This window comes from Podarcis pityusensis, assembly GCF_964106645.2.
Source record: "Podarcis pityusensis genome assembly, chromosome: Z".
Taxonomy (NCBI): Eukaryota; Metazoa; Chordata; class Lepidosauria; order Squamata; family Lacertidae; genus Podarcis; species Podarcis pityusensis.
Genome location: NC_138044.1, coordinates 27983880 through 28004637, shown reverse-complemented (window position 1 = coordinate 28004637; position 20758 = coordinate 27983880). Strand labels below are relative to the sequence as shown.

The 20758-nt window shown below is 42.5% G+C and overlaps 1 protein-coding gene across 5 annotated transcripts; it reads right to left on the bottom strand.

The window, feature by feature from the left end:
- Window positions 1-545: 545 nt before the first annotated feature.
- LOC308468848 (ras-related protein Rab-6B-like) lies at window positions 546-20049 on the bottom strand. Of its 5 annotated transcripts, none has more exons than XM_080991330.1 (9): window positions 19679-20048; window positions 16863-16921; window positions 15200-15253; window positions 9694-9738; window positions 8777-8885; window positions 8444-8555; window positions 5597-5690; window positions 5175-5241; window positions 546-4439 (listed from the first exon to the last, which is right to left on the bottom strand). In XM_080991330.1, the coding sequence occupies exons 1-9, from the start codon at window positions 19758-19760 to the stop codon at window positions 4375-4377; spliced, it is 687 nt and encodes a 228-aa protein (XP_080847456.1). In that variant the 5' UTR covers window positions 19761-20048; the 3' UTR covers window positions 546-4374. The 5 variants fall into 5 exon arrangements, with proteins under 5 accessions (XP_080847456.1, XP_080847457.1, XP_080847460.1 ...); XM_080991331.1 differs by having other exon boundaries at window positions 8777-8882; window positions 19679-20047; XM_080991334.1 differs by lacking the exons at window positions 8777-8885; window positions 9694-9738 and adding an exon at window positions 13098-13203 and having other exon boundaries at window positions 19679-20049.
- Between the last annotated feature and the right edge of the window lie 709 nt (window positions 20050-20758).

The window sequence follows — 20758 nt, the reverse complement described above, 5'->3', positions numbered from 1 at the left end:
CCTGGATAGAGAACCAGGAACGCCAAGGCTTCGCAACAGTTATCTGTAACTGTCCTGCCCCACCAGTTTCTCTTTCCCAGCACACTAGAGGGACAGCGCTAGTGTGCAGCTGGAATCTGGTCTCAAGACTCTTCAGAAGTATGAAACAGTAGTTTTGAGTATAAAAAGGCACCAATGCAGGCACTTCCTTTTAAACAGCCAATATATTTTGGGTGGGGAGGTGGGAAAACAGACAAAGGGTGGGTTTATGGTACCAGAGAAGAATTTTGTGATGGGTACAGATTTTCGTGATCCATAAAAGTCAGTTGTTCACACATACCAAAAATTTACCAGCTAGGTTGTTAGCCCTTACAGCTGCATGTCAAGCCTTCAAAGTATAAGGGTTGTTTTTGGTGAACCTCAGTAGTTTGGGAGGTGGGGAGAGCCAAATAAAAGCATCCAGTGAGTACTTAAGCCCTATGCATAACTACATATAGAAGATTTGTGGATAAAGAGGTTAGAGCAGCTGCCCAGTCTTTCCTTAAACAACATCACAATGACATGACTGTGGTGAAATTAACTTTATTTAGTGTGATACACAGCTGTAGTCTGACAGTCAGTATTCATATTTTTAGAGTCACTTGCTTGGCTAACAGCTAGAAGACAGCAGAGCCAGAGACAGACACTCAAATATTATACACATCCACAGAGAAGGCAGTCAGAAAATGAACTATGCTGTTCACCTTGTGTGTCCCCCCCCCCGCCTGCCCAACCAACCCCATCCCTCCCCACAAAACATTTAAGTATTTTGTTTTAAAATCCCCATTCTCTGGAAAATACACAGGTTTCTAGTGTGTCTTGAGAGAACACAACAACAGCAGTGACAGGACTGGGCTGCCAGTGAGAAAGGGAGAGTGGCACCAGTTTAACTGCAGAGAGAGAAACAAATCACACTGACAGGACATCAGCAATTTCCACGCAACAGGGAATATATATACACAGGATGAGTAGAGGCCTCTACAGTGCCATTTGCTTTCAGAACTGATGGGGCCAAAGTTGCGGGCTTATCTATTCTGCTGGAGGGGGGTTGGAATCTGTGCAAGAGGTTCCTGCATTCAGCTAAAAGGGTGTAAGAGAATGATGGGGAAACCCAAAGCATCATAGAAGTAGCAGATTCTGAGGTTTGCTTTCAGTGGCCAGTCACAGATAAGATTGAGATGAGGACTGTTAAGTTTCACAAAAAAGCCTGACAGATAAATGAAATGCACTTAGCCATTCCAAGCTTTCAAGATGCAGTAAGTGCTGATTTTCTTCCACGAATAAATCAAGACTTTAGCAAGCTGAGTCCTTAGCTTCAAGGCCAAAGGGCGATGTCATATGTTTATCAAGCTCTAAATTTCATATGCAAGATTGGGCAAGGAGCCATGTGTCCATTATGATGCATACAGAGGCCCAATACCCACAATACTTCTATGTCGAAAAGGAGATGGTAGATTGCAGAAACTGGGCAATATACATTTGACTGATGCAGACAGTGACCCAGTTCGCATATAACAGGAAGCCAACCTCTGCTGTAGTCAAATGAGCAAATGTGTGGATTCATGGCCACTTTGCTCCTTCTCTAATCTTGCTGCTGGGATAGCTCAGTTAATACAGCATGAGACTCTTAATCTCAGGGTTCAAGATCATGGGTTCAAGCCCCACTTTCGGCAAAAGATTCATGTATTGCAGGAGGTTAGGCTAGATGACCCCCATGGTCCCTTCCACCCCTACAATTCTATGAAGCCATGGTTTGGCTTTGTGTTATATCCAAGCCCAGGCCACTGGTTTATTTTGTCCAGACAATGGTTTACCCACCTGTAGATCGTCTGTGAGAGATAAACCACAAGCCTAGTTTCAGATGTTAACATTAAGCCAAATTACGGCTTAGCTCAAAGCAGTGCAGTGGGCAGCAGGGCTAGAGGAGCAACCTAGTGGCTGGGATCTTCTGCCTGGGAACCTGCACTTTTTATTAGGTGTATAATGCAACCTGGGCTGTTAAGCTGCACATGCGAACTTGCATTCCACCATGTACATCAGACTGCCAAGCATGAGAACCAGACTTAAGTACTATGAATACTCAGAAAAGGTAACTACCATCATCATGGCAGCACAGCACAGTGAAAATAAACTACAGGAGATAAACTTGTGTATACTTGTGGAAAACCTGGGTTTTATTTTGTTACGTAAGGGCATGTGGGTGTCCCTGCCCAAGGAGTCATGTTTAGGAGAAATTATTAAACACATACAACCCCCTGCCCCACCCTAGTGATAGTAGAAATTAATGGTATTCTCCCTTTTGTGGGGCGCAATTTATGTAGAACTTGACAGGTACTTTTGCTGTTGCAATAAAACACTTTAATAAAAACCTTAAAAATTCAACAGATAAAGCTTTTCCATTATGCAGCATTATCTGAAGGGATAATGCTGTACCGGTTGAATTTCACTCAGCTTACAAGGACAGGAGCCTCTGCTGAAAACAGGGCTGGCAACTCAATTAAGCTAGGAATGTGGAGGGAGGGAGCAAAGCAAAATAGGGATGGAATATATGCTGCTCTTGCTCTTTACCATCCCTCACTCATTTCTAAGAATATAAACTTGGTTTATGGAAGTGTTCACAGGTTATGTTCAGAAGCAACTCCAGCAAAGAGGACCCATATCACTTGCGTACACAAGCCTGGCAGGAAAAACTATTGAAGTAAGCATATGACTAGGGCGAGCATGGGTAGTGAGGGTAGTGAGCATGGCACCCTCCAGATTTTGTTCAACTCCCACCAGCCAATGACCAGGAACAATGGCGTTGCAATCCCCATATCTGGAGGGTACCATGATCTGGGGATTATTATTTGGACAAAACCTCAGACCAAAACAAAATGGTCCAAAGTACCATCAGAAACAATTACCCAATTAAAGTCATTTACTGCGACCAGTCTCCCAGGTCTGCATGTTAGGGTGGCTTGCACCCAACAAAGGGGGTGGCATTTGTGATAAATCATAAGTTCAAAGGTCTATAGTTCAAAAGTTTTTATCCCCTGAAAAAGTATGATACACAGGTGCCTCTTGTGCAGAGCAAGCCAAGCATAAATTTTTTTTAAAGGCTATTGCACTGTGAATTAACTAAAAATGGAACAGCCCTAATATGTGTGGAGTTTGAAAACTGGTCAATAGCAAGATTTTTTTGTGGGGGGGGGGACAGAATTAGACCAAAATTGGACCAATTCAAGGAGAAGTGCTATGCCACTTACATTTAGGCTTTAAATGCTACTCTGGCCCAGTGAAATAAAATAAAATAAATTCAGATAAGGGTCTTTCTCATAGCTAGGCACTGTCTCACCTGATGGGAGAGTGTACTGCCCATAGTCATCTGTAAAAAATGGCAATAGAGCCATGAAGCATAAAAGGTAACTGTAAAGTACTTTGCATATTTAAAATGACACATACATTTACAGAAATAGCAGCATTGGACCAAGCCTAGTCTGCAAATCCCTGTTTTAATCTAGCTAGCAACTGCAGAGTTTACAGCTCACCTAGAAACAGATCTTGTTTAGTCCTTGAGAATAAATCCCCAGTCCATCACTTGCTGCAGCCAGACTTCCCACATAAGGCTCTGCATATTCAGTCTGGTTCTGCCAATCCTCCCTATCCATATTTAACTGAGCACCACATGCCTGAGAAAAAAAAAGGGTAAGCCAATCTGCAATTAAAAATACCTAGCCACTATGTAAAGATAAATGACAACTTGGAAGTAGAAATATCTAATGCCATATTCTGAGCTACCTTCTCCCCTCCCCTTTACTACCTCTCAGGGAATGGAGGAACAAAGATCAAATGGGGAATTAAGTGGGTAGCTATGGCTAACCTACAGGAAATCAGCAGTGGAGTACACCCGTTGCTTCCCCCATCCTCATATATATGCTGCAACGCAGGCAAACTGAAGGAGCAACCTCTGGAAAGGGGATGGATAAAAAGCAACAGGAAGTAAGTAAGGGATGACCCAGCCCCACTAGGTCCTTTGCTGTAGATTTATCCATGCTTTCCTAAATTGAGAAAAGCTCTGCCCCTTTGCATTCATAGGACGACACAGAAAGGTGAACACGCCCGAGACAGGAAACCTAGAAAATGAGTGCCAGGGCACCCAAAGTGCAACAACCAACATGGGACAGGACACACTTGAGGGTTCACACCATGCAGTAGGAGGGAGCAGCCGGGGCCGTCCACAGGGCAGGGGGCTTGATAGTTTATTAGACTGAGGTTTCAGCCCTCGAAAAGTTGAAGTTTCTCTAGTCAATGAAAAGTGATGTTCTTCGGCGAGATGGGGCTGGGCAGTTGGGAAGAGGTTGCAACGCAACAGATCCTTTAGCAGGAGCAGCCGCTCTCTGTTACTGGCTGCTCAGGAGGTTTCTCTAGTTTGATGTCAATCACTGGAGGTGGCAGGTTAAGGGGAAAAAAGAACACCCAATATGTAAAGCAAGGTGTGGTAAAGAACACAGAGAAAAGCGCAACAATGCGACACTTGAGTCTAGCAAAGCAGATCCAGGAAGTTAAGGGGATCTGCCCTTGCCTTTCCTTCCCACCCCTTGTATTCCAGAAGCATTCGCTTCTCCTCACTGCCAATAAAGCAGGGACAGGGGGACTTGTTTCTGACCAAGGGTTGCATCACCTCAGTGGAAAAGGGTTGGGGACACATTCCAGAAGTGCCTGGGGCCACACACACCTCTGCCACCACTTCCAGGCACCTTCTGAGGGCCATATGCTAGTGGCTGGCAATTCAGAGGGGAAAATGGGTGGACCAACAAACATTGCTTTACCTTTGTACAGTAACTAGTTTCCATACATCCTCACATCCCCTCCCTCCATTCTCTAGCAAGACAAGCAAGAGGGCAGCAATAGATTTCAAGCTGGGGGTGGAGAAACTTGGTGGGCAAAGTGGAGCAATGATGGGTGTGGTCTAGGGGTCAGAGAGGGGCCCTAGAGAGCCACTTTTGGCCCCTGGGGCTGAGGTTCTCCACTCCTGCACCACTGGCACACAATAAAATAAGCTCCTGTCAATGCTTTGCAAAGAGCGGCCCTAAAAAGAAACTGTCTTAGGCTTCCCCAAGCTTGTACTGAAAGACTGCAGTATGGGACGAAGCTACTGAGAAGCTGAGCAAGGATACTGTCGTCTTTGCTTTTCTCTGGAGTGCTGTCCATCCCAGGCAAGGCAGCAGCCACACGGCGGAAGAGCTGGAAGACAACACAAAGAGAAGGTGCAAGAAAATGTGGTAACTAAAAAATGCATTAGAGGGAGCACTGGGACAAGCTTAAGGGATAGAGAAATGTGACTACTGCAATAATTAGTATGAAAAGCAGTGAAGTCAGAATGGAAGCAGCACACTGGCCTTTAAAAAATATTTTGATCATGGAAGCTATGGAATCAAAGGGAAGGAGAAGTTAATCCATTCCAATACATCACCACCAAGCACTCAGAATTGGTGGGGAGAGATCTAAATTCCCTCAAGCAAGAGAAATCCCAAAATCCCAATATGAATTTTGGTGCTAAAAATGGCAGCACTGCTTCCCGGGAACAGCACCAAGTTACCTGTTTCACATTATAGCCAGTCTTTGCGCTGGTCTCAATGAACATCACACTCAGTTCTTTGGCTCTCTGTTCGCCTTCTTCTGTAGTAATTTGCCTGGAAATAATAATGCAGACAAGAGAGAAAGAAAGGTAAGGCATTTGAGGGGAGATTCAGTTGTCAAGGATCCCTCCCTGCTTATCAACACTACAAGAGGACTCCTGAATCTCTGAACTGCCACCTTCATCAACTCAAGCTTCTGAGTGACCATGAAAAGTTAGAAACTGGGTGCCCACAAATCACAACAAGCAAAAGCAGGAAAACAAGCAATGCTAGAATCAGAGAGCTTTAATGCCTGTTGCATTTATAGAACCTTAGAGGAAAAAAGTAATAGAAACCTTTTTGGAGGCATTTCTACATCTCACCAAACCAAGTAAAGCCCCATAGCTATGCATGGTGGGCTGGCTAAACCCATTTTTGCTCTACCTGCATGTGATTACAAAACACAAAATGTAAGTCAAAACAGGAAAGCCACAAAACATGGTTAGTTGGCTTAGTTTGGTTAGGTGGGTCACATGTCACATAGAAAGCTATGCCACTGCTGCGTGGGAATTAATAATCTCTAACACCCTGTACATACCTGGTTTTATATAAAATCCTGCTTTATCCCTGGTTTCAATATACATCCTACTCAGTTCTTAGGCCTCTTGCACGCCCTCTTCTACAGAAATGAAAAAAATGTCACAGGAAAGGGGGAGAAAAATCCAAAAGGAAGCAAAAACTAAAAAGGGAATTGGTAGCAATAAACAAACAAACAAAAACAAATGAAGCTTCAAAAGATTGGCCAGCAACAGAAAAGCCAGCAAGGAAGAAGCACACAGCCCCCACAAAATAAAACAATAAGGACAGGTTGCATGTCTGCATAGGTTGCATGGAGAGGTCTTCATTTTCACCTAAGACTTTCTTTGATTATTATAGTCTCTTTATAGTCTCTTAGGCTCATTTCACACAATCCAAAACAGAGCGGAATTGGTGTTTTGATGCCCGTGGGGGATCCAAAACTAGCCTTATACTTCTCTCCCTTTAAAGCTACAATTTCAATGTCTTGTGTAACATAAACCATGATTTGTAAGGATGTCTAAATGGGGGAACTATTGTTTGTATTTCCCTTCCAAATAGAAAATCATGGTTTAAAGTGGGTTTCAAATTCTGGTTTGGAAAGGAAGGACTAACCATTGCTTGGTGGTTTAGACACTGGAAAAAACATTTGTGTTTCATTAATGGGGAAATTAAAAACAAAGTTGAATGCTAAGTGGGAGGAGGGAGCAAACAAGGCTGCAGCTTGCTTTTTATCTGCCCAATTTATCCTTTACCTTTAATACAGAAAATACTTACAAATGTAGGAAAAAGCTGAACAAAGAAACCGCAGATGTGAATGTCCCCCCCCAATAATTTATTTATAATTCACATTATTGTAGGAATAAGTTGCTTTCCCTTTGTGTTAATAGAGCATTTTGCATGCTAAAATGGCTGTAGTAACATCTGTTTGAACAAGTGTAATTGTCAAATGAATTATGATTGCTTGCAACTAAGCAGCACCGATCCTATAAATGGTTAATTCAAGGGGACATGGACAGTACTTTAAAAACTGCTTTCCTAAATCTATGGAGCTCAACATATACTGCATGAATGTGCAGAGATGATAGCAGCGGAAATTAAACTAGACTGGAGACATTCCTAGGGAAATGGTGGAGGTGTAAAAGCTCCCTGACCATTTTGTCTATCCTAATAGGTGTTGCAATACAGGCGACTCTCAACTTATGGGGTTACATTCCAGAGACAGCACATAAAGCCAAAATCGAGTACTGTACAGTCAGAACACTCTCTCCCTGCACCTCTGAAATCTCTCTCAAGGTGAGTGCAATGGCAGGTGGGATTGCCAAAGCTTTTCCTCCCTGCTGCCCACCCCCTTTTATATATGTGTATAAATATGGATATATATTTGCCAAGCACATAAAGCTGAATGTGCACAAGTTAAATGCGCGTAAGTTGTGAGTTACCTGTATTTGCTAGCTGTCCATAGCTGGGAACTCAGCTGATGCTAGTCAAGATCTGCAACTGAAAAGCTGCGAATGATGAGTTTGGAAAACTCAAATTTATACATCTGATTAGGCACCGTACGGGAAGTACCGGCAGGAAAGATGTCCTATGTTATCTCAGTTATTAAATCTATATCCCACACCTTCCCCGCAAAAAGGAGCCCCCAGTTAACTGATTGAATTATGAGTTGCACTGTATTTAGTGGTATGTTACAAATTATTTCTGCCATGTAACTGTGCCTTTGTTTTCAAGAACTACCCCCACTTAGATCAATGATCAAAGGTAGAACTGTAATTTTACCTGCTGCCTTATTTCCAGGTTGTGCTAAAGCCATTCAGATTTTTGCTCCAGAGGAAGTTACAAGTTTTTTTGTCCTATGTGTACTAGGTCCCTAGCTGGTCAAGGCGGCACCCAAATTTTTCATAAAGAAGTCACAGAGGCGTGGGGTTGGCAAAGCAGCTTCTAAAGGCCTAGCAGAATGCCACTGTATTTATTAGTCAATGATAAGAAGCCTCAAAACAAATCTCTCTCAAGGAAGATGTGTTGCTTCCAGAGAATGGTTACAATTTAAAATATCTAAAGAAGCAAGATGTTGGTGCCATCTCAATTAAAGCCACAATTCTACCAGCCTTACATGCTTTTTTTGGATGCATTTAATCCCGTTTCTTCACCAAAAAAAGGAGAGATTTTCCTTTGCTTGTTCCTCTCAAAAGCCAGCTAGGAAGCTTTCAAGCATATACAAAAACCTGACTCCCAACTCCCCAAATTACCTCTTGTCTGCAAGGTCAGTTTTATTCCCCACCAGCATAATGATGACATCACTTCCTCTTTCTGTTCGCACATCATCAATCCATTTGGAGGTTTGCTGGAAGGAATTCAGATCTGTGGGTGTGGGGGGAAGGCTTAATTAAAAACTTTAAAAAGCACAAAAGCTTTAAAGGCTCTTCTGCAAAAGTAAGGTACTTGCATACCCCATGGACCAGCATGACATACAACGAGCCCAGTTGCTTTATCTTTGGGCAGCCATGACTCGGGGGTTCTGTGCTCTGACCCCTCTCTGAGAGGACTGCTTCCATACACTGTGAAACCAATCTCTCACTCACTTGTAATGTCATAGACTACCACTGCAATAGTTGAGTCACGGATGTAGCTGGGAATGAGGCTACGGAACCGCTCCTGGCCTGCTGTGTCCCAAAGCTGAAGTCGGACCTGCTGGTACCAGCCCAGGGAGGGGACAGAGGGACAAAAGACAGAAGAGGAAGAAATTGTCCTTTAGAGAAAAGGCAGTTAGAAAATGAATTTTATAGAATTGCAATAGATCTCCAAATGCACAGACAACCCAGTAGAAAATGCAGTGCTTAAGATGGAAGAAAAACACAGCAGACTACCCAAAACCTAACTCCTGCTTCTGCAAATAGGACAAATACTCATCAAATGATTCTAACAACCAAGACAGCCAGCAATACCAGAGGCACAAAGTGGACTCATTTCTTCCAGTTCAGTAGACTCTTATAACCTCTAAATACTAGTGAACAGGGTATGCGAGTGAGACTTCCTATATATCTTGCTCTATGAAACCCAACACATCTGGGCAAGTTCTGCAAGATCTGTAGTTCTGCTGAGAACTATAGCATAGCTACATTTGGAGAAACTGACATTCTCACTTCTGGGTTCAGCTTTCCATTAAGTGTGAAGCCAAAACCCTTATTTTCAGCGTGTGCATGGGGTAAGGTGCAAACTGCACAGTGCAGTCATCTGGTTCCTTACAACACCAGCAAGGAAAGGAAGACACTTCCTAAGGGAGGCAAATAGCAACAGAGCTAAATTAAATGGAAGCATTGCCAGTCATACCAAGAATCTCACAACTATCAGCATAGCACAATTCCCCGAGGAGCCCAATGGAGATGGGAGATGCCTTCAGGACAGGCAGCGTGTTTTAAAGGTTCATGGAGGAAAGTCAGGATACACATTTAATTAACAAAATCATTATTTAAAACAATAACAACAACACATAACATACCAGCCCTTCCTCTTGGGAGCTATGTAAAGCAGAAACTGGAACTAGCTATTGGGGCAAAGAGAATAAATTTCAGCTTTGGATTGCATCCAAAGAGATATCATGACTAAGATTACCCCTTCCACCACCATCCTCAACATTGTTCGTGACTGGTTAGAGATGTAACTGTGTCTACAATGAAGACCAAGGAATGAAAAAAGCACCCACGTGAGTCTACAAATGGAGTTTATGGTACTGTACCCACATTGACAGTTCTGATGGATTGCATGGAACTGATTCAAGGATAGGTTGTCACTGTACCAGAGACAAGAGGAGCCACTTGATTTTATATATTTATTTAAATAATCCCACTTTCCCCATACTAACTGAAGCATTTTACTGAATAAATATACAAGCATCAAACAAAGCAAGTTCCTAAACATGTACACTAACTCCATGAAGCAAATCATTGCAATGTTTACACCAGACTAAGGTGGTCGTAGCAATACAAGGACAGACAAAGCAAGAGCAAGGAGGAGCGGGAGAGAAAGGGTGCAGATGAACTACTGACGGGGGGCTCCTTTGCCCACTGCCCTAGGCTGAGGGACAAAGTCTGTGGCACAGGGAGTCTCCACCCATAGCTCTCCTCCTTCCTTCACATATATCTCAATGCAGTTGTATTGAAGAGAGGGAAAGTGTCAGCAATCAGCAGGGCCACTGAGTCAGGAAGCCACTATGTGCCCCTGACACATATGGTCACAGCTGCTGCTAACCCACTGCACAGGAAGATGTTTAGTGAGCCCTCACACAACGCAGAGAACATGGGCGCAAACCAAGAATCTCCCTACAGGTGTGAAATAGAGTTTGGTCTGCTGTGGTGAATGGGGCACTGTCCCACTAGTCTCAGTGTGGTCTCAAGTCAATCCTCACCCGTCTCCCATCTACTGTTGGCCTCCCACCCTAACAGTCCCAAGGAGCACTTGGTGAAAAGGTGTGGCATTTTCAAGGAAGCCAACATGTCTTTAAGTGAACATGATTTCAGGTGAAAGAAAATAGGGAGACACCTTTTATTATTGCATTCTCTTCCAATGGAGATACCTTCAAAATCTTCCTTTTGGAGGTCTATACGAATATTGTCCCCCCCCCCTTTTTTTTTTAAAGAAAAAGCTTTCATAAAGTGAAAGTTCGTTTTCCCAACCAACTCAGCCCATTAGCAGTTATTCCCAAGGATAGCCATCTTTTTGCCTTTTCCGTCACTGTCCACATCAATGCAAAGCAAACAAGACACCACAGGGAACCTGGAACACACAGAAACTGCAGCTCTGTATGCTGTCACAGAGCTGTGGTTGAGCTGAAAGTGCAGAAATGTTATGTATTCTCTCCTGCCCCACACCCATTTTGACAGACTGCACACGGAGTGCTGATGTGGAGTCAACTTCCCCTTCAGTGACAGGTTTCCAGGCCCACTGGGAAACTGGCTGGGCACAATCATCTCCATGCACATGTGCAGTTGGTCATGGAAGAGTGTTGAAATGTACTGCATTGCAAAATCCTTTCCACTACCCCTTTGGGGGTAGGGGCTAAGAAGGTATTCCTGCTTCTACACTTGGCCTCCTAAATCTCAAGGCTTTTTTCCAAATGATTTTCACTGATATTGACTCTCTTCAAACTCAGGTCCTCTTTAGTACACATGCTCACCGCATATGCACTAGTTCTGTGGCTATTTAAGGTGAAGCCATCGTTTCTAATGTAAAGCTTTTACCAGCCATCTTACATTTCTGTGTCTTATTGCTTTATCATGGTTGTAGTTTTAACTGTACTGTCTGAATACAATTGTTTTCTGATGAATGGAGCACACAGATGCTAAAATAAAATAAAAAACCTATAAGAAAATGCAGGAAAATGGCTCAAAAACTCCAGGAGGGAATTGTCAGTGGCAGAGGATTAAAGGACCACAAACAATTCTCCAAGTCTTTTTGTAAAATGCTTTGAATCAAACAAATAATTAAGCAGTGTATAAATTTTATGAAATAAATAATTGATTAATAAACTTCCTAAGCTGGGCCATCAAAAGGTATGGATTAGTTGCTTTCATACAAACTGTGGCAAACAGAAGTACATACTCCTTTATGCAACACATGACTTGATGGAATACACTGCTGGCCAAGGGCACAGAACATGTATGGGGAACCTCTGGCCCTCCAGATGTTGCTGAACTAGAATTCCCAACATCCCGTGTCAATTCCATGCTGGCTTGGGCTGATGGGAAATGAAACCAAAATCACCAGAAGGACATCGGGTTAGGGAAGACTGGGCTATAGTATATAGCAAAACTGGGCCTAACATTGCCCCTTAAGAGGCTCAAGTAAACTATAGATAGAGATGACAGCTACAGTACTCCATGCTCCAACAGCTTCCAGGCTGGGTTATTGCAATGCACTCTACATAGGGCAGCCCTTAAAGATGCCTCAGAAACTTCAGCTGGTCCAAAATGTAGAAGCTAGATTACAGGCTGGGGTTGCCTTTAGAACTCACATAATCAATTTTAAAAACAGATGCATTGGTCACCCATTCATTTCTGAGTGCAAGGTGTCCACATTAGCGTTTAAAACCCTAAAAAACTTAAGACCCCAAATATCTAACAGACTGTCTCCTTCCCTATAGGCCCTCTAAGGTGTTAAGATCAGTTCCATTGACCTCAGAAGTCTGAGGTGGTGGTGGTGGTGGTGTGGGAGAGGGCATTCTCTGTGGCAGGTCCTAGGACGTGGAATTCCCTCCCCTCAGAAGTGCATCTGGCACCTTCAATATACAACTTTCATCATCCACTAACGACGCACCTCCTTGCCCTGGCCTCTGACACATGAGATAGGTATTTTTGGGACACACCATTTCCCTGTGGCTGTGATTTCTGGTAGCTGTTTTTAATGCTGACTGTAGTAACCTGTCCTGAAAGTTGTTGGTGAAGGGTGGGTAAATAATAAAAACAATAATAATTGCTAGATAGTGGAAACATAATAAATTGCCAGGTGCTAATTTTGGGATTTTAAAATTTATTTATTTATTGCCTTTCTAAGGGGATAGGCACTTAATCTGTTTTATTAAAACCGGTATAGCTTTATTGTTATTTGTAACAGGAATTTTCATTTTCGGTATTATATTTTGCAGGGCTACAAAAGCTATATCAGCTGAATATAAATATTTGCCCAATTATAATTTACATACTAAGAAACATAAAAAAATCCTTCCAGAAACAGTTAAACAAAAAAAGTGGTGGGCCTTTGCTAGTAACAATGGATTCTATCAGATGATCCTTTGCAGGCTTTGGGGTGGTTTTAGTCCTGTCTGCTACCTTACTGAGAAGGACAGAACCAGAGCTCTCTTCTCCACTGTGTACAGTGCCTTTGCAGAGCCTAAGCCACAATACCTACTTGTCAGATCAAAGACAATGACAGCCGCAGCAGAGTCCCGGATGTAGCTGGGAATGAGGCTGCGGAATCTTTCCTGACCGGCTGTGTCCCACAGCTGCAGCCTGATCTGGGAAAACAGAAAATGTGGGGGAAGGGGGGGGAGGGAAGAAAGAGCAGAAATGTGGAACACAAAATAAAAACAAAAAAATTATGTGAAATTTTAAAAAAAGAATACAAACTCTTTGAGGAAAAATGCAAGCAACAAAAGGGGCGGGGAAATGGTAAAATGAAAAAAAATTCAGTGCAAAATAAAAAGAAGGGCTTGCCCAAGGGTACCTTGTGATTGTAGCTTCTGAATAGATCCCTTTAAATGTGTTAAAACAGCCAGCTTTTACCCACAGTGGAAGCAAAAGAATACAGCAGGTACAAGAAGTAAAGGCCCAAGCTGCCCCAATGGGATTTCTTCTGACACTCAGCCTAATTGTGTACCCCCTTATGAAGCCCCACAACAAAGATACAGGTCAAGGGCTCATTAACAGACACACACAGAGCATGGAAGAGGCTTCAACAGAGTTTTCAGTGTGCTCTTCAACTACTCCATAGGTGTACTTTGTCTGTGCATCAAGTGAGTTAAATAATAACAGGGAGGAGTCATGCCAAAACCACAGTTGCTGTCCACACTGGGAAGAAAGAGGTTAAAGGGTATTTTACCCAAATGTGCTGTCACAGGAACCAGAGGGTGGAGTCAATGCTGCCCATCATTTCTAAGTAGCGTAGTAATAAACGTTAAAGGAATTGTCAGCAACAGCACAGTTTGGCTGGACAGGATTGTCTGAGACAAAGAATTATCTTGAACCAAAGGTTAAGTTTCTGCTTACAGCCATACCCTAACACAATGGTTCCCAAACTTTATTTTCTCACCATTTGAAATTGTCATGGGTCTTGGCAGACCACTGAATTGTTATTCTGCCTGTTGTAGCAATTGCTGAGCAAGATGCCGTATAATTTCTAACTGTATTGTTATTTATTCTTTTTTTCTTATCCAAATTGCAATACAATAAAATACAATATGAAATATAAAAGAAGCAATAGAATTTTAGAAAAATTATGAATATTTAATATGATGGATGTGCTGACTTGCATCTCCAACCACAAATCCAGAGACTTGCCACAGACCACTCGAATGAAGCTTGTAGACCACTAGCAGTCCACAGACCAGTTTGGAAACCCCTGCACCAACATATAAACACTATCACTCTGAAAATGACCTAAGAAAATTCTTACTTTAACTCCAGGAGACAGAAGCAAGGTAGCACTAGAGGCATAGCCAGTTCAGGCTGACATGCCAGATAATTCAACAGTTTGCTGTCATAAAGTAGAGCCAACATGCTACCCTTATTTCAGTTAGGCCGTAAGAAATTCAGGTTCAAATCCTCATCTGGGTTTTGTACCCATTAGGCTGCTACTCTCTCAAAGCCTAAATTTCCCCTACAGGACTGTTGCAAGTATAAGATAATGACTATAAGGCATTTTGCACATTTTTAAATTGTGGGAGAAATAATTTTGCCAAAAGAGCCCCTAGCTGCCAGACTGGCCTCCCTCCTGTATCAGAACCAAGGATGTTGCAGCCAATGATTAAAATTCCATAGCCACAATAAAAGTTGGTTCCATGGGACTGAAAGGCAAAAGCACCACATTTTCTCCGTCAAAACTAATCCGCCTTTGCAATTTTGTACACAATCTACCCAGTGATGTGGATTTCAAAGGGCCTCCTCTTTCATTCCCCCCTTTTTAAAAAATCACAATTCTAACCTTGTGATTCAGGGAGAGAAATGCTTGCAGGTTATGGAGGAATGCAAGCTGAGCCTACTAAAGACTCCCATATTCAATAAGACACAAAAAGTCGTGACTCTGGGGAAATCGCTTTTCCTCCTGCATGGTACAGTTTGTCACAAATAAAGAGCCACAGCTGGCTTACCCTCTTTTGCCAGAGACCATGATTGGAAGGGGCTGCCAGGGGATTTAGGGCCACTCTTAGAAGGTGAAAGCTGTCAAATACAACACAAGCCAGGACAGAGATCACATACTTTTTCCAGGTTATGCACACAGACGACCCCACTCACCGTGCGATCTTCTAAATACATAGTCTTTGAGAGGAAATCAATTCCAATAGTTGCCTGGAAAAATAAGAAAACTCTCAGTAACTTTGAACTACAACAGACATCTAGTTAAGAGTTGCTGGAAGTCCACAAAAAATCAAGTTCTTGAATCATATACAAAGACAGATCTGTGGTAACCTCAATACTGAACACATTGGATGAATGATTCCTGTGCAAAATGAATTCTGGAGTTGCTTAATAAAAGAAAAGGTAATCTAACAAGTTTTGGTCCTCTTGGACTCTTCTCTTGTGATCCTGTTCATCTGGGAGGGGGAAACTCAGATAAATTAAATAATTTTGGAGGTTGAAGCACAAGGGGGTTATTGCTGTAGAGAATAATTTCCATAGTGCACAAAGCTTTTTAAGTGGGTTGAGAGGCCCAATTATTTAATATATCACCCTGATTACAGGTTATGAAATACATTTATCTCGCTGAGATAGTAGTCTCTGAACATCATGGTGCCTTATGGAAAATGAATTAAGACTTGCTTTGGGATTGCATCTGTATGCTTCAATTCGGCTGAGGCGCAAGATCTATGTGGCGATATCCAATATTGCACAAGCTGATTTACCCTTCTTCTCCACCACCCAGTAGCTCCTTGAATCCCTCTAAATCTGGATGCCAGCCAGAGGGGCTACAGGGGGAAGACAGAAAGGACTTTCGCATGCTGAAGTCCATTCAGCTTCTGGATGGACACAATTAGGTTTCAACCGTTAACTATAGCAGCAACTCATTAAAGTCAAAGGCAGCATAAAACCATCAATAAAAAGCTGAGTGGAACAAATCTGCTTTAAAGTCATAATAACATAATAGCCTGCTGGATTGTGCCAGTAGCCCATCTGGCACAGCATACTAGATGGCCAACGAGATGCATATCGGAAACCTGAAATGATAGAGCATTACATTGTTCCAGGGAGTTCCAAAGATGTTGGGCCAGTACTAAAAAGACCTATGGCTGGTAACAATCTGATGTTAATAGTGTTGGGTTTGAGAGCAGGGTCTCCAAGGCCAATCTCAGGGCAATGCAGGCTCGTGAGGGTGCAGGCAGACATTCAAATAACCTGGTCTTAGACCTTTTAAGGTTCCAAAAGCCAAAACCATCACTTTAAACTGAGCCTGGAAAGAAAGAGAAGCAACCAATGCAACTGACACAGGACTAGTGTTGTTATATGCTCATTTTGTAAATTATATGAATTTCTGAAGAAAACTTTTTTCAGCAAGTTCAACTTTGTCTCTGGATAAAACTTAATGGTAAGCTTCTTTTTACAAGGTGTGTAGACATACATCAGTAATAGCTGTTGCAAGACTGCACTTCTGGCAGCAAGAGAAAGTTATTTACAATGGTCCTAGGCTGTTCAATATGTTTTTATTTGGCTTAAATCTGCTTTTAGGTGTATATAATATTTATAATATTTGGTTGCCTTATGTTGTTTTCATTTTTAAAACTGTAAATGTTCCTTCAGCCTATTCAATAACAATTTCTTTTATCTACTGGCAGCATATAGATGTGTCCAACCAATATCCAGATTCCAGACCTCTAGAATTTCACTAGTTTCTAAACCTCTCCATGAAAACAGTGCATTTTAAATGTTCTTATGCAGGAAGCTTGACTATACTCCCACTTACCTGGTACGTGTTGTCAAAACTGTCATACATAAATCTGGTGATCAGGGATGTTTTTCCAACTATAGGAGAGGGGAGAAGAGAAATGGCTCTTTACATATGAAGTGTAGGAGCGGCACTCAAAACACCTGCCCACACACAGAGACAAGATCTCCAGAATATCATGGCACATTATACTATTCCTTCCTTTTAGAAATCCAGCTAACCTACATAAAGTAGCATGAAATTTTTGGGTCTGCTGCTTTTAGAAGTTGTTGTGCAGACATATTATTTTATTTACACAAGCAGCCCCTTTGTGTACTGGGCGCTATGGGACATATATACAGAAAGCAAACAATAAGCATAGTGATCCGTCACAATGTGAATCAAATAAGTATGATCTGTCTGAGGGATGAAATGTGTGGCCTTGTCCTCCTGGGCTGGATGTCACCTGCTCTCCTTCTGGATCTGCTCGAGAATGGATGAGAATGAGAAGAGTGCCTCCCGATATGGTGATCTTCGTCAAGGGCAAAACAGTCCAAACTGTCACTGTCATAGCTTGTAACTAAGAACTATGCTTGGTCTTGTTTTTCCTTCCTCTCTCCAATATCTTATTCCTTGTATGTCATTTTTTAAAAGACTGTGAGGCTGAGTACAGAGGTCATATTCCAGCAGCTTATAAAAATAAGTTTTGAGAGCCCTTTTGATGGGATAGAAATTTTGCAAATAAATAAATAAGAGTTCTAGAACATTAATGTCAACCCCAATCCTAAACCATTGAAAACCGAGATTATTCTGTGATACTGCAAAGGTGTGGGTCCATATTTCCAAGTCTTAGCATGGAACAGAAGGCTGGTGACATACACACACAAGCACATATTACGAGATCTGCAAACCAACCTCAAATCTACATAGTAGGGCTTAAACGCCATTTCTTCCAACAAACCTTATAAAGACTTTAAAATAGCTGAACCAATTTTAACTAATGCCAACACAACTATGCTTGTTGTGATAAAAGCAACATATTCCTATAATTTTCATTTTTCTTCACCTTACTACAACATATACATGATTACAGCCACAAATGTCGCTGACTATATATTCAGTGTTTCAGAATAATTACAAATTCCATCAGTGGACAGAACTGGCACAGACATAAATAATTTTGGCACATCAAGACAAACCATTAAGATGGGGGGTTTCTAGGAGGTTCTATATTTATTTCACCATTGATGGCTTTGTTAACTTCCATATCACGCTTCAATACATAGGATGTTGGGCATTAGCCAACATTGTAATTCAGAGCACTGGAGAGAAATTTATGTGAAACACTTCCAGCCATGCTCTTAGAAAAAGTGCTTTGAACTTGACTTTATTATTCACACGTAAGTGTCCTAGAAGCTGTCCTCTGGGACAGAATGGATCAATTCACTGGATCAGTTGAGAAGGTAGAAAGTGATGAGTTCACCATTTGGTAAGCTCAACTCCATCAGCCATTAGTATGTCCAAGTGCCAACAAGACACTGTACAACTGAACGGCAAAAGCCATTTCACACAATAAATGTTACCATAGATATGCTGACAAATTCAGCTGTGATATGTCACTTCAATGATAATAATTTTAAAAAGATTATCCTCAAGAATGATGCTCTTAACATTAAAAAGGATTGGGAATTATAAAGTCTTCTACCAAGCAGACTAAAATATTGGTAGCAATCTTAGCTTCAAAAATATATGGTAAAAAGATATAAGGTGTGGAGGAGTATTGGCAAGTCCTAGAAACTACCTCATTTTGAGTTTCTTTTGCTTTTTCTATGCACATTAATTCAGTAGCATCATGCTCAATGAGACTTACTCCTATTCCATATGATCAACACATTTTAAAGCTTCCCAATCAAAATTCCTAGGATCCCATGGAAATGAGCAGTGGGAGCTTGAGTACAATCTCTTTCTCTCCCTCTCCCCCCCTCTCTCTCTCTCTCTCTCTCTCACACACACACACAGAGCATCTTATAATACTTTCATCTGGGCAACCTGGGTGGTGATGGTAGGTATCATTTCAGGTTTGTGGTGCCACACTTCTCTCATTCTTCCAATACCTCTCCAAAGTCTTGGATGAATGAAGGAATCACAGCAAGGGGCATTTATAATAACAAAGTATCACTTGCCCCCATCTGTTTATGCAACTCTAGAGACACTATGTACACTGATGGAGATGTAGTTGTTCAATTACACTAATGATGCCTTAGCCATCTTCATTTCTCCCACCCAAAGGTTCTGCATTTTAAGGAGCATGCATGCATTTGTCATCTTACGTAGCTATTTACTTGAGGAGGGATCCTGGCAGCTTTTACTCCTACAATTCGACAAGGCACCATATAAAATATCAGGATGTATCAGAATCATACAGTCACAAACTTTTGTTTCCTCCTCTTACCCAAACTCTGGAATGTCAAAGCAGTATATGGGGAGTGGGGACAGCAGAAAGACGGCGGGTGGGGATTGCTTATGGCTTCCTGACAGGGTTTCTGACAAACCACATTAGGCACATACAAATAGCCTCACCAACTACTGCCCACCCAAAGCCCGTTTGTGGGCATGAGATCTTCTTATCTAAAATGCTGAGTGGGACCTCATATGTTTTTGCTTATGTAACTCCGCGAAGCACCATGGACAGCAAAACAGCGGCGGCGGCACCTGCATGTTGCTCCGCACTTGAGGGTTCGGCATGTCGAGGAGGGGAGGGAAATTCTGCCCGAGGGTCATCGCCATAGGGTCATCCCTCAGAGATACTCTCCTCACCACCTGCCCGCCCTAAACCCCCGGGGCCCCGCGCTCACCGCTCTGCTCGCCCAGGAAAACCAACTTGAACTTGCGCAGCGGGTTGCCGAACTCGCCGCCGGCTCCTCCGGGCGCCGTCATGGCAAGCGGAGCAGGGCTGGGACTGGGGGAGAAGGAGGAAGAAGAGCGGGAGGGATGGGTGAAAGGATGGAAGGCCGGGACAGGAGCCAGGTGCCAGGGAGAAGGAGCGAGGTAAGGGCAGGGGAAGAACCGGGCTGCGCCGACCAGAAAGAAGACACGGCAACAGCGGAGCGACACCTGATGGCGTCACTTCCGCTCCGCGGCCGCCCGCCCCCCCCCTCCGAGGGACGAGAGAGGGATGAGCTCATCCTGAGCTGCAGGGAGGGGGAGGAGGGGGGAAAGAAGAGATGCAGGCCGTCTGGAAGAGACCGAGGGTGGCGTCGTGAGATCATCGGGTGTGACATCACGGGAGGGCGGGGTTTAAGAGGCCGACGGCGCGGCGCTAACCACAGAGATAGGAAAAGGGTAGAAAGAATCAGGACTTCTTTGCCTCTCCATGGGATACGGAATGGTTTAGTTTTTGTAAAATATGCAGGGATTTATGATATTTAAAATGAACCGTGGAAAGAGAAGGGGAGAAGTCACTGATATTTTAAGGATGTTTAAATGAGTAAAATTAAAATTAAATTGTAAAACAGAAAATTTAATTATATATATATATATATATATATGAATGAAAAAAACAGGACTTCCACAGTTATTTGCGTGGGGGGAAGGATTATAAACATAGCGCTGAGGTTCTCTTCCGTCGCGTGTTGTTGTTTTTTTAATTTTTTTTATTATCATCATTTCAATTCTATACCAATTTATGTTTGCTAGAAAGAAAATCTCAAGGCGATTTACAACCTGCATCAAAACATCAAATAAAACAAGCCAGATTCATGCTGACAAATAAAAGCTTCTCTCATATAGTGTCAAGTAAAGAACGAAAGTTTCATGTCTTCCTCACTTACCCCCCTTCCACCACCCCTCCGATTTTTCTCTTTCTGTTTCCTCCCCCCCCCCCCCACCTATAACAAAAAAAAGTCTCAACTGGCTGTAATTGACCTGTATGAAGG

Bases quoted from the DNA above. Each gene is read 5' to 3' on its own strand.
- LOC308468848 (XM_080991330.1), bottom strand. From the start codon at position 19,760: ATGACGGCGCCCGGAGGAGCCGGCGGCGAGTTCGGCAACCCGCTGCGC. The intron at 9,739-15,199 runs GTGAGTGGGGTC...TTGCCCCAATAG, and splicing joins TGTATTTAGAAGATCGCACG to CTAGTTCCAGTTTCTGCTTT. The intron at 4,440-5,174 runs GTATCCTTGCTC...TGCCACCTCCAG, and splicing joins AGAGAAAAGCAAAGACGACA to TGATTGACATCAAACTAGAG.